This window comes from Ctenopharyngodon idella, chromosome 5 (genome assembly GCF_019924925.1).
Source record: "Ctenopharyngodon idella isolate HZGC_01 chromosome 5, HZGC01, whole genome shotgun sequence".
NCBI lineage: Eukaryota > Metazoa > Chordata > Actinopteri > Cypriniformes > Xenocyprididae > Ctenopharyngodon > Ctenopharyngodon idella.
Window position 1 is genome coordinate 23,058,941 of NC_067224.1, and position 14,206 is coordinate 23,073,146.

Below are 14,206 nucleotides of genomic sequence, written 5' to 3' on the forward strand. Positions count from 1 at the left end.
ATTTTGTGTGTGCAATTCTTGGATTTGTGTGTAAAGTTTTGAAAATGCATGTAAGTATGTATGTAATTTCACTTTCAACATGCACTAAAACTACCAAAACACTTCATGCATGTGTCAAATCAACTCATTCTTCCATAACAATAGCAAAAGTTATCATTCAACAAACACTTTGTCACTCATAAAACAACCTAAAAAAACACTAACAACAGGCAGCATTATACAATGTTTGCTTTTGTAAAATGTCTTTAGAAAACAAGAATGAGACTCTCTACTGCGTATAATTAATTAATAATTAATATGTAATAGTATGTTACATATTCCATGTTTACATTATATTACAACATTATTCCTATGTTTCCCTTTTTGTATATGCTTGTCTCTATTTATGCCATTATGGCTAATGTTAGAGACCTACCTATCTTTTTCCTGAGTGGCATCAGTAGCCTAAACTAACACACAAAATGCCAGTTACTCTCTAAAAGTCCCATAATTTGAATACTTCAATTTAATATTAAAGTTAGAAGTGCGTGAATAGATATAATAGATATAATGTGTTTGGATTTATATGTATATTCGTTAAACACCCCCATGTTTATTCTGTAATAGTTTACTCCATTTTATTATTGGACTGCCTTTAAGCACCTTTAATTTTTTGGCACCCCTTTATATGAAAGAAAGCAAGATGGAGCTACACAGTTTTTTGACCGGAGTCAAATTCTTTGCCCGAGAGAAGAAGAAAGATTATTGCCACTACACTCTCATTTCCCATTTCATTCTGCCATATGATAATGCTGTAATTTGAGAAACTTTTGAGTGATTAATATTTTTAACATTACGCAGATGAAGTTGCGGAATTACATCACTGGGATGAACCATATTAAACCAAACAACACAATACACAAACATGTACTGTTTTTCATCTCACTGAAGAACAAAACATTACTGCTCCATTGATAATAATGTTGTTGATACACCCATAACGGATAAGATCAACCAGTTGTTCACACAAACACATGTGCAACCAGAACCAGCTGACCTACTGATACTATTGTCCCTTTTCTGTTTTATCAGTTCTCATCTCCTCATAACACACATCTGGGAGTTTATTGCAGTTCCTTGGGATTTTATATCAGAGCAGCTATGTGTACAAATATGCACACACACAAACATACACACAATAAAGTCTGATGGGCATCAGGGTGGGACGGCCCTCTGTGCCTGACATCAACACAAATCAAAGCTATAAGCACCAACAATTAACAGAGCAGATATCACTGCTCTTCACACCTCTACCACACAGGGAGTGAGCAGAACTCAGAGTGTTTAACAGGGGGGTTTTTGCCAATAAGGAGTGCCATTGCTGTGAACTTAACAAAGGACTTGAAGAAACCTAAACAAACCTAGTTTGACTGGAGTAAAAGGTTACACTAGGCCACAGAAAAGGTGAGTATTCCAAAGAAAATATGTGTATATAATATTATGATGAATTATTCTTTGTAGGTTGGAAACAGCTTTTTATATTTGTGACAGAAGCTTTCTCATCAAAGTCACCAAAATAGTTTTGATTACAATAAAATAAAAAATTACCTAACAATTCAGTTACCACAAATGACTAAAACTGTAGCATGAATGGTAATGCCATTTTGAATATAAAGCTGCAAATAAATTTGGAGAAATGTACATGTATATTTGAATATGTATGTATATTTGAAAGATTTTGAGTTTTGAAAATCAGTAAAATAAGCACATAATTTCAGACTTGGATGTTTTGAATCAGGACCTGCTACTCTAAAGAGGTCACTCTTGTTACTCAAATTGAGCTTTGTGTTCAAAGCCGAACAAAGTAGCTCAAAATTCTTTATATTAAAAGCTCAAGCTGAAATGTGTCATTTTCAGTGTTAAAATACTTTGGCTCAATGATACAGCAACAATACTCTTTTTGTTCATACAGTTATGGATATAAAGTGTCATTATGTGCAGTACAGAGTTGTTCACAAGGTGTACATGCAATAAAGAGCTGCTTCATAGTTGACTATAAAGTTTTGTTTCCCAAAATCGAGGAAATATATCCATCACATAGAGTGTTCTTTTTTTCTGTTTTAAGTACTGCTACAAACAATTCAGTGCATGAGTGAACTGTCCGAATTAATCAAATTGAATCACAAACAATTTCATGCCTTTTCTTATAGTTTAGATTTAAAAGAGTGTTTTGTTTTTGAATCTGGCATTGCTAGTTCTGATTCCAAACAGCTAACAGAAAACACACATGGCATGAGTGCTGAAATATTACAAGTGAAAATTACTCTCTCAGGTCAGTATATGGTAATTTTCATTGTCAGGCAAGGATTTATCAGTTTAACGCCCCAGGATGGGATTATGTGTTTGACCCACCAATGAAGGACAAAGGGGGTGTTCGAAAACCTGAATTTTTTTTTTTTTTTTTTGGCAATTCCATTCCATTTGGTAACTCAAATGACACAACAAAGTACATGCAGCTTAAAGAAAATTTTCAGTCTGTAAAAAGATCCTGTGATTACATTCATCTGTCTGTTTTCAAGCACTGCTGGATGTAAAGATGAACACCGCAGTCATCAGTGTGTGTGTGACCGTTGTGCTGTTTGTCACCCGAGAGACAGCCAGCGTTTCTCCAGAACTGCAAGCAGCAGCAGGTCTGAATGTTTCATTTTTTCTCTTTCTTTTCTAACTAGACAGCACTGACCCCTTGTCCCTCTCTCTTTCAGATGCATGGCAGGGCTCTCTGCCGTGTGGAGGCTGGAACTGTGAGTGCGCATTCAGGCAGCAAAGCTGTTGTTGTGCAGCTGCACAGATGGACAAGCTTGAGGAGCACATTTTTAATCGCCTCATGAACATCTGGACTGGACTGTTAGAGCTTGAGAAGCACATTATGGAGACAGCAGGTCACTCCACTCATTCTACAGATCACATTATGTTTATCTGACATTTATATGACGCAACTTTATGTACATGAATCTGTTGATTCTTATTTATCAAAAGTTTACGCTTCTCTATTTGTTATTGCAGATGGCAGAATGGTGGCATTTACTGCTACTATGTCTCAGATGTCTGGATGTTTTGGCCCCTTTACTTGTGATGTGCCCATTCCCTATAGCAATGTCACACTCAACCACGGCAATGGATACAACCCTGCACTAGGTACACAACACCACCTCTTTCTCTCTCTCTCTCTCTCTCTCTCTCTCTCTCTCTTAAAGGGGACCTATTATGCAAAATTCACTTTTAGATGGTGTTTGAACATAAACGTGTGTTGGCAGTGTGTGTACACAACCACTCTATGGGGCCGTTCACATATCGCATCTTTTGCACACTCAAGTTCGTTATTCCAAAATAGAAGCATGTGGTGCGATGCGCTCGTCTTTTCCAGGCGCATCGAGATGAAAAATTCTCAACTTTTCAGAATGCTGCAAGCTCCCGAGCACTTTGGAAAGAAGGAGAAAGCGGCGCAACCATGCTTTCCACAAGTTTTTAGATGCGACATGCGAACGGCCCCTATAATGATAAAAATCCAACCACTCCTTTTTTATGCCCATAAATCATAAGCAGTGTCTCAGAACAAACTGTTTGCAGATTCTACCTTTTGTGACATCAAAAAAATGCCTAGGCCCCACCCACGACTGCTGACGGACTCTGCCGTATTAGTATAGTTTCCGCCCTGCACAAATTGTACACAGTCCCTCATTTTCTCCAGGCCAAAGCAGCTGTAGCGACAAGAATGTTGCTTAAGCAACTCGTGTTTTGTTGTTTGATGTAAGAGTGAACATAACAGTCTTCATATACTCTCGACATCAGAGCCACTGAAGATGCTGTGGATTAGTTTTATTTTTGAAGGGAATACGCCCCCATATACCTAAATGTCTGCATGAATCATTTTACACCAGATTGCTTTGTACACAGGGACAAAAAGGACAAACAGGTTTTGCTAAAAAGTTGTTACTCAAGGAAGGAACAGTACAAACTGTTCGTGATCCAGCTTATAGTCTCTGGAGCGATACTGGTTACAGCAGTAATGAAGGGGAGAGCATGCATTTTATTACAGTTCATCTGATTTGTTTTAAGGATATACTGTAAAGTTTACCAGTTTATTAAGCCCCTCCCCGAAAAGGCATAAGGTCTGTATAGATTTGTTTACTGTTAGGTATAGTGTTTTTGTGTAATTCACTGTGTGTTGATGATGCAAGGGAGAGAGAGTTTGTGGATAAGACTTTAATGCGCACATCTTGTACTGTGTTTATTTCAGCTCTTACAGTGATTTTCTAGAGTGAAAACAGACGCGTTATCTTTTGTGTGAAGTACAATAAACATCATAAAACTCATCTGTAAAGTTTTGGCCCTCATTCAGACGGGGTCTGGTACAACAGGCTTGTACTAATAATGGATAAAAGCAAGATGACAACATAAATTATAACCATAATTAAACTAAATTATACCTGTTCTATCTCCATGCAGCATATGTTCTCTGGCTCTATAGGTATCATTGTCTGACTCAGATTCAAACTGAACGCTGCTACTGACAGTTTCTGACATTTTCAGTGCGTGAGATTGTCCTGTTTTGTTGTTGTCGGTATGCCAGAGCATGCAAGTTGCAAACTCACTGCAGAGTCTATGATGACCAGCTCCGCCTCTCTGGACATCCAGTAGGGTGGAGAGATAGAGTTGTAGGTAGGGTTAGGATGTGGTTGTACATTCACTCCTCCTCGCTGGATGTCTAGCGAGGGGGGGGCTACACGTAAGCTCCACCTATTTGCTCTGCGGCAAGCATCTTCTCTGAGCATGAGCTCTTGAAGCTCTGCCCTCTTCTTGAAAGGGGACCGGAAACACCATATCATTTGTATTTAAAGGGACACACACACAAACTGCATTTTTGCTCACTCCCAAAAAGTGGCAATTTTTTTATGAAAAATGATCTGTGGGGTATTTTGAGCTAAAACTTCACATACACAGTCAACAAAGTCAGTCAACAAAGCTTTTCTGGTAAACATATATAAAATAGGCAAAGAGTATACAGTACTTATAGTACTGAAATAAACAATACAAAACAGATAAAGAAATTAAAATGAAGATACAGACCCACAGGATGTGAAGGGGAAAAAAGGTATATGGTAAAAAAAAAAGTAAATTATAAAAATTAATAACAAATGTAGTAAAATTACAACACAATTAGAAAACAAATAAATAAACTAATACTATTTTTAAATGTTAAAATGTTAACAAAATTAAATACACTAATAAAAATATTTGTAAAAAAATGTTGTAAAATATATAAATAAATACACTAATAAAGAATAAAGTTAAAAAAAAAATCAATATGTTGAAAAAAAATCAATATATTATAAAATTGGATCAAATTTAGAATAAATAAATAGACCAATAATTTTTAACTTTAAATATTAAAAATGGCACGATGCATCTCTTTCTCTCTCTCTCTCTCTCTCTCTCTCTCTCTCTCTCTCTCTCTCTCTCTCTCACACACACACACACAAATGCACACATAATCAATCTGTTTCTGACTCACTCAGGTATCTTCACGGCTCCTTGTGCGGGCGTCTTCTCCTTCAGCCTTACGGTGTACTCAAACAAGGGATCTGAAGGACAGCGTTTGTACCAGAGGGTGGCACTAGTGAGACAAGGCCGTTCTGAGGCCGCTACGTGGGAGGACAACAGAGAGGATGCCGAAGACAGCGCCACACAAACTGTCCTGTTCAGTCTCAGTGCTGGAGAGCAGGTTTACGTACAGCTCATGTCCGGCAGAGAAATCTGCGGGGACATGTGGGGCCAAAACATCTTCAGCGGATACTTGCTTTATCCTACTGAGGGCTAAAACAGCACAAAATGGCTGCAAACACATCCAAACATACACAAACACACAATGTTTTCATTATATTCAATAGAATAAACTAGGACTAGTGGAGACAAACTCATTGTTATGGCTTCTGTTTACTCTTTAAGACATATACACCTCCCATACATTCATTCAGACATACTTTTACACACATGCAGCTGTATCAGCAGTTTTTTTTTTTTTTTTCTTCACACAATTGCAGGCTATTGTAAGGATTTCATTTATCGTTACTGTCACTTTTGGTGAATTAAATCCATGCTGAATAAAATAATTATTCATTTCAAAGAAAAAACGTATTTGACCCCAAATTTTTCAACGAAAGTGTAGTTAAACCATCATTTGTGTGTGAATGGGGAACCACACCCAGAGCCACTCTGTGTTATCTCATCTCACATCAGACCAGTGAATGACACACACCCCTGAGACTGATGAATCTCAACAACTCAACAAGCTCAGCGTGAGGCCTCACTTCAATGCGCTGGTTTACAAGCTAACACAATGAACAGCATTTTTGAACTACAAGTAAAAGTTACTTGATTTCCAACATTAGACACCTAATATGCCTATATCCATCATCATCCATTACATCAATCCAACAATGCAGTCTCATAGCCTTCATTTACTGCAGACTCTCTAAGTTGACCACATTTACAAATACACCTTGAAATAGAGTAAGGTAAATAATTTATCAGTCCAAACCCCCTACACAGAAAACTCTTACTGAATATCATAGATACTGAACTAATCATATGCCTAAACTTGAGACAATATATTTGCTATTTAGAAAACAAACTTAATGTAGCCTATAAAACCGTACAGAGAATAGACAAGGTAACAGAAGGTCATCTTACAAAAACTAAACATAAAAGCAAAGGGAAGTTTCTCAATTCTGTTACTACGGAAGCAGAAGTCCGATGATGATATCATTACAGTTCACTTGGTCCAGTGATGTCATGACATGTCAGGAATGGTATGCGTGTCTGTCTGATGTTTTCTTTCTCTCACTTTTGCCACATTTACTTTCTGAGGCTTGTTTAATTCAGCTGTCATGTGTACATTTCCTGTTTCATCAAACCCTTTAATCATCAGCCTCCAAAGAAAATGCCAAGATATTTTCTCATTCATGCCCATGTCATTCCTCTCACCCTCTTCCCTCTGCTCTGGGCGGAGTGGAGGAGAAGGCATGTGAAGAAATTCCTCGCTCTGTCCAGACCGCTTCTTTTCCCTCTCCCAAATAAGGACGCACATTGCAATACAGGGAAACGAGAAAGGAAGGGAGGGGCAAAAAACGGTGAAGAGAGAGAGAGACTCTGAAAAAAGTCATGACCTTTTATGGATGTGGTTACCTCCTCTTTTGCCATTCTAGCTCTTGTCCTTCACTCCCTCTCATTCTCATGCTCCGGCTCGCTCTTGGTGAAGTCATTTCCATGAAGGTGGCACTCCCTGAACTTGGACCCTGAACTCTGTCATAAAGAGGAAGAGATTCTGTTTTATATAAACACACAGTTTGTGTGCACCACAGAATACGCATTTCTATATCAAGACTACTGAGCAGGGTTTCTACACATAAACTGGTAAGTACTTTACATATAAACCTACGTATTGCTATGTTAAAATGATTTTGTAAGGAATAAATATGTAATATAAACCAAGGTAGAGAGACAGAGTGAACAAGCGAGTAAGAATGACAGAGAGAGAGAGAGAATTTGAGTCTTTAGAGATGTTTTAGTGGTCTATAGAAAAGAATGAAGAAGTCCCATGATCTTAGTTTGTTCTTTAGAATTCTGTTGAATGCCTCTGCCTCTTTTCACATGTTCTGTGTCGGTAAAGTTTTTTTCTTGGCAGTAGCTGATGACATGTTGCAAGCTCTCTCTGTCTTTCGCATACACACATATTTTCAAACTGCGTCTTCCAAAACTAAATAATAATCTGGCTGCATGACGCACATGTTTTTTCTCTGCAAATGAGGGTTGTCCTTATTACTCCTCTGTCTCTCTCTCTCTCTCTCTCTCTCTCTCTCTCTCTCTCTCTTGTGAGATTCAAGTGAGAGTATCAGATCTCTGCAAAAATGCTTTTGGTTTTGAACTGAAACCAACTCCTCTAATAGATTCTGGTTTCCTGTGTTTGAAGACTAAGTATTACTGGTTAAAGCTCAGTTGACAATTTGATTTTTTTGATTTGACAAACCATAACTAAACTGAATATCACATAAAGTCATTCTTAATTATTTGTCCCTGCTTTTACCATTCAGAAGTGTTTGCTTACATACCACACCTCATCCTCAGCTATTTCTGAAGAGGGAGTCGTAAAGTTGCATGATATCAAGCCTGAAGCCAAACAGCAGATAAGGTGAAAATTCTTACGCAATCTGAGATATGAGGACAGAAAGGACAGTTTAGTAACTCAGTATGATTGCATCAGAGACTCCAGGTGTGCTTGTGTGTGTAACATGGCCCAACAGATGGTGTTCTAAGGCTTACAAATAAAGGAAATGCTCACCGGATGTGAACAAATTGGACTGTGATATGCAGAGTTTTTTTATTAAGACAAAGGAACACACACACACTCACACACACACACACAACACAACACACACACCTCCAAACATGGGCAGGGCAAGATGTAACTTGTCATTGTGCATATTCACCCATAGCAGTGACGTCTGAGTTTATGAAATATTTGTGAATGTCTGGAATTAAAACAATTTCATAGATAGCTCTGGAATCTGAGTGCAATAAACTAGAAAAAGGAGGAAACGGCGAGGAAAATTGCAAGACAGAGTGTATACTTTTTATGTTTGAATGTTAGGGGGTCAACTGGTAGTTCTGACCCTTCACTGACTAGCAAACAGGCCACAGTTTTCTTTAATTGATGAGGGTTGGACTTTGACAAATCTATCTCTGAGTTTTAGCTTGTATCTCTCTTTCTATCTGTATGAGTTTGCCTATACTGTTGTGTTTGCATTTTAGTTCATGATGTGGTGCCTGAAACAGTAATGAATTCAAATGAAGGCCTGATAAATCAAATATGGCCTGAAAGGCTGAAAGGTCATAAGAACATGTTGACACAAAAGCGAGTTGCAGCATTTTTAAAACTCAGTGGTCATCAGTTTCTGATTAAGATCTGAGATGTCCGTCTCTTTGCTAGTTCAGAGGTTGTGTTGCTACATGCTCTGTTAAGTACGTGTTCTGTCTGAACATACACTTCAGTGAACAGTGCATCCAATATTTGCATTGAAATGTTTTTTGTTCGTCACAGTTAGATATTCCTTACAAAGCTCAATCCTCTGCCTACACAGATTCAGTCTTTTTAACAGTAAAACCAAACCTGCCTGAACAGATCATGCAAAATAGCGTGGCAGCTTAAAAACACAAAGAGCACATTTGCTTATTCTTATACAGGTTTGGTCCAGTGTTATCGTTCATAAAATCTAAAAAGGGGTGTGTTTTCTCAGTCAAAATGGCAAATAAAGGTCCATCCTATGGTCTGAGTCGCGAGGTGCAGAGTAAGATTGACAAGAAGTACGATCCAGAGCTGGAGGAGCGGCTGGTGGAGTGGATAGTCGCTCAGTGTGGGGATTCTGTAGGAAGACCTCAACCTGGAAAACAAGGCTTTCAGCAGTGGCTTAAGGATGGATGTGTAAGTTACCACAGTCAATGTGTATCTGAGAAAACATTCAAGTTTTATATCTTTATATCTCTGAAATCTTTAAATTATACAAGGTTACATTATAAAAGTCTTTGTAATGTCACCACAACTGTTTCACAATTATAATCGTCTCTTTTTCTATTCTTTCTTTGTAGGTTTTATGTGAGCTGATTAACAGTCTCCATAAGGATTCAAAGCCTGTGAAAAAGGTCCAGGTTTCTGGAATGGCTTTTAAACAGATGGAGCAGATCTCTCAGTTCCTTGGTGCTGCTGAACGCTATGGAGTCACCAAGTCTGACATGTTTCAAACCGTTGACCTCTGGGAGGGTGAGCGCCTGTTTTCACATCATGTGTTCTTAAAGTAATCAGATCCACAATTGATTCGTCTGAATCAGAAACTGCCAAAAATGGCCTCATTTATTGATCTACATGTTTGTGTGTGGGTAGGTAAGGACCTTGCCGCTGTACAAATGACGCTGATGTCGTTGGGGAGTCTGGCTGTTACTAAGGGCGATGGCTGTTACCGTGGTGACCCCAGTTGGTTTCACAAGTGAGTGTTGTTGTAGTTTCCTCTTCCTGTTCGCAAAATGAACCGGCTGCCATAGCAACCAGATAACAAAAACAAGCCACTGTACTGGCCGATTTGCAGCTGTGGCTTATCGTCATAGCAACATGATTACAAACACTTATTGGCCAGACATTTTTAATGTGTCCAGCATGAGATCAGCAAACACAGATAAGTCTCACAGAAATATGGTATTATAAAACTTTACAAAAGAAAAGATGGCTATAAACAAACAGCAGTTATAAACATATATAACTTCATTGGCAGCCGAGAGTAAAAGTTGCTTAAAAAAGTTTGGGGTCGATGAAATGCACACCAGTAACACTGTAAAACAGTAACATTGTTTCAAACAATTAAATTTAAAATAACTGGATTCTATTTTAATATGTTATAAAATGTAATTTATTCCTGTGATGGAAAAGCTGAATTTTTGCAGGATTCTTTGATGAATAGAAAGTTCAAAAGAACAACGCTTATTTGAAATAGAAATCTTTTGTAACATTCTAAATGTCTTTACTGTCACTTTTGATCAATTTAATTCATCCTTACTGAACAAAGTGTTAATTTCTTTTTAAAAAATTCTCACTGACCTCAAACTTTTGAATGGTAGATTACAGTATGTGTGTGTACTGAATTGTTTGTTTTTATCTTTACATCAGGAAAGCCCAGGAGAACAAGAGAGAGTTCTCTGAAGATCAGCTGAAAGAGGGTCAGAGTGTAATCGGCCTACAGATGGGCACTAACAAAGGGGCATCACAGGCAGGCATGACTGGTTACGGTCGACCTCGACAGATCTTAAACAACAAATAAAGACCTGACAACCAGTGATCTATCTTTCTTGGTTCATCAGCGGGATGGACCAGAAGTATAGTCTCACTTAAACCTTCAGCAAACCTCAGCTGGACAACAACAATGAACAGAACACAACTTAAAGCAAAGTTTACAAACACATTGTATCATTTCAACCTAAAACTGCTTTACGTCCTTGCTTCAGAAACCAACCATTCCCCACACATGACATCCAATACATTCCACTAGAATCAAGTCTGCCTTAAATTCTATTAGGGCGCAGACAGACATACATTCCATTATTCTATTACATACATTCCAAAGAAATGCATTATGCTGCACTCCATGGGAACAAAATGCATGTAAATGGAATTCGGCCTTGCACAATCAGTTGTTTGTCTTGTCTTTCTGTGGATCTGATTTGTATGCTCTGCTCCAAATTAGCTCTATATCCCTGATCTAAAAATCAACATGAATCTAGGGCCTTTCATTGATATGTTAATACATTGTACATGAGTCACTAATAATTGATTTTGCTAATAAAATTCAGTTACATTTTGAAATCTCCTTGTGTTCATTTGTGTTCTAGCCTTGGCTTAGTTTCTTTGCCACTGAAAGCTTTGTGAAAATGCTGGCAGTTACAGATGCCAGATAACAGTTTTTCTCTCACCCTTTTAATCCCAACATATTTTTTACTTACTCTCTTTGCTTTCTGCTTTTAGTGACAACGTCCATGTTTTAGATGTGAAATAAAGAAAACTGAATTTTGAAGAAGGAACTGGGTTCAGAAATCAGGGTTATGTTTATGTATATGTCTGTTTAGTTTCATTGTGTTTTGGTTTAGTTTTTGCTGTTCCCGTTTTGCCTGTGTTCCTTAGTCATTAATTCCCGGACGCTTATCTTACCAGTATTATTATATGGATCTGAAAGATGGACACTGCTAAAAGCAGATTTAAATAAACTAGAAGTGTTACAAATGCATTGTCTGTGATGAATACTAGGTGTCTCTTTATGTGACCAGCTTTGAAATGACAACATCAGATCAGGTGTGGGAATCAGCCAACAGTCGAAGAAGAAATCCAAAAAAGCAGGCTGCAGTGGTTTGGTGGCGTATGCTGAATGAACTAATGACGTCTACCATATTGACTACTTTGGCTGCAACGGCCTGCGAACTGGAAGGTACAACAAATGGCGCCCAAGAAAACCTGGGCAAAACAGATCAAGGCTGACCTTAAAAACAAACAACTTAGCCTCCCTGATGCCAAATATAAAGCCCTTAACCGCCAAGACTGGAAAACCATTGTATAAAACTTTTGTGAGCCAGCAACACCTACAGCAGCTTATTGGCTCCAGGATAAATCCTGTCCAAGCCTTTGCTAACGGTTGAAGAAGAAGAAGAATGACAGATGACCCAGGGGATAGCACAAAATTAAAAAAGGGGAAACCTCTAAAATTACTATGCAATAATGTGTGTGTTAATTGAATGAGTATAACCTGAGCACAGCACAAATCAAATAGCCGCGCTGCCATCTCATGTTTCTCAGAAAGCTTTGTCAAGAGTAGCCTACCATCAATAAAATAGGCCTACTGCATCATAAACATTTTCTACTATTTGATATATATATTTAAATGTTTTAAATCTTGAGAGGCAATGTGACAGATGATATGATACATGAATAAGTGAAAACTCTGAATGAAATGAGCACAGCGCTATCGTAAAATCAAATAGCCGCATTTCTCTCGCATCTCTCAGAAATCAGCTTTGTCAAAAGTAGGCTGCTATCAACTAAAACACTACACCATACACATTTTCTACTATTTGACATATGTATTTAAATGTTTAAAACATTATACGATATGATACATGAATGAATGCAAACTATATGAATGAAATGAAACGCGATAGAGCAAGTCAAATAGTCACGTTACCGTCTCCGTGCATCTCTCTGAAACATACACAATTTTTCTACCACTTGATATGTCTATTTAAATGTTTTAAACCTTGCATGATATGATCTTGTTTCAACCAATAAATAGCTCAGCGGTTATGTGCAGTGTATGTCTTACAAAGCTGTCTTGGCTTGTGGAAGCAAGAACACAGGTACATCTCTACAGCAATGGATTTCTGGTTCGGGTCGGGTTCGGTCTAAACTGTAACAGGTCGGGTTTGGGTCGGGTCAGGTCAAACAATCTCGGGTACGGACCGGATTCGGGCTTCAGTTTAAAGCCGTGTAGACCTCTACTTTGAACTCCATTTGATTTTATGCATGTTTTACTACATGTGACTGAAGACCGAACCGAAAGACAAGATTTTTTTTGCTGTGTTTTTTCTTTTTTTTTCCCTTATGGATTTACCTGCCATCCAGCTACTCTGCCTAAAGTAGAAGCACCATTCCCTGAAGGACCATGCAAGGAATTTTCTTTGTCTGGTGTGCCTCACACACGACCTGGACCTCTCGCTCTGCATTTTCTACTACACCAGCCTCAGCGAGCAGTCCAAGGCATGCCTGCCTGTTGATGGTCCTCAGGAAATTTTCTCTGTCTATGTGGAGTGAAGCACCACTCCAAACCCTGAGCCCAGCCAGCCGCTTCACTCACTTTGCACGGAGTCTAAAGCCCAAAGTATACTTTGGCCATCCGCGTCCGTGCACCGTCCACATGATGTAATTTTCAACATCAGGAAGGTCCGCAGACGTCCCCAAACCCTGTCCATGTGCAGCCCAATTTTTGAGACCACGTGGACGGTCCGTGTACAACAGCGCATGTGCGAGTGACTTGAGCGCTTGAAAAAAAATCCACTAGATGGAGTGCACATGCCAAACGCGTCTTTCCGTGCTCACGGCCAAAGGAGTATACTTTGAAAGGCTCACACACTCAACTACACGAGATGGAGCGGAACGCTGAAAATGAAGTATACCCGGGCCTTAATCACCCCAGAGCTCGCACTTGACGAAGAGTCTCCTGCCTCTCCAATGGTTCTGCCCAGCTCCAAGTTTCCTGTGTCTCCAGTGATCCCACCCAGCCTCCCTCTCCCACCTCCTCTACCAAAGACAGCTAGTCCTTTTGGCCTTGCCTCCGCTGGTTCCCTTCAGCCCCTCAGCACCCGCTCTGTTGACTTCACTCTGCTGCGTGGATCTGCCTTGGGTCTTCCAGTCTCCAGCTCCACCTTGGCAAGGGGATCCCCTGGCCCCCCCTCCAGCTGTCAACCCCTTTAATCCACCTCAGCCAGCTGACCAGTTGGCTCCACCTTGGCTCCTTCCTCACTTGGCTCCACCTGGGGCTGACATCCATACAGCTCAATCAGGCTCCCTCTTCCCTCCAGCTTC

General features: G+C 39.1%; 2 protein-coding genes across 3 annotated transcripts; both read left to right on the top strand.

Moving 5' to 3' along the window:
* Positions 1 to 1,280: 1,280 nt before the first annotated feature.
* LOC127512166 (cerebellin-3-like) lies at positions 1,281 to 6,170 on the top strand. Its single transcript, XM_051892819.1, has 5 exons — positions 1,281 to 1,443; positions 2,559 to 2,669; positions 2,742 to 2,918; positions 3,043 to 3,174; positions 5,556 to 6,170. The coding sequence occupies exons 2-5, from the start codon at positions 2,576 to 2,578 to the stop codon at positions 5,855 to 5,857; spliced, it is 705 nt and encodes a 234-aa protein (XP_051748779.1). The 5' UTR covers positions 1,281 to 1,443; positions 2,559 to 2,575; the 3' UTR covers positions 5,858 to 6,170.
* A 1,003-nt stretch (positions 6,171 to 7,173) lies between these two features.
* tagln2 (transgelin 2) lies at positions 7,174 to 11,443 on the top strand. Of its 2 annotated transcripts, XM_051892822.1 has the most exons (6): positions 7,250 to 7,452; positions 8,130 to 8,227; positions 9,333 to 9,517; positions 9,682 to 9,853; positions 9,974 to 10,076; positions 10,751 to 11,443. In XM_051892822.1, exons 3-6 carry the CDS (start codon positions 9,338 to 9,340, stop codon positions 10,899 to 10,901), a joined length of 606 nt encoding a protein of 201 aa, XP_051748782.1. In that variant the 5' UTR covers positions 7,250 to 7,452; positions 8,130 to 8,227; positions 9,333 to 9,337; the 3' UTR covers positions 10,902 to 11,443. The 2 variants fall into 2 exon arrangements, with proteins under 2 accessions (XP_051748781.1, XP_051748782.1); XM_051892821.1 differs by lacking the exon at positions 8,130 to 8,227 and having other exon boundaries at positions 7,174 to 7,452.
* Positions 11,444 to 14,206: the final 2,763 nt, after the last annotated feature.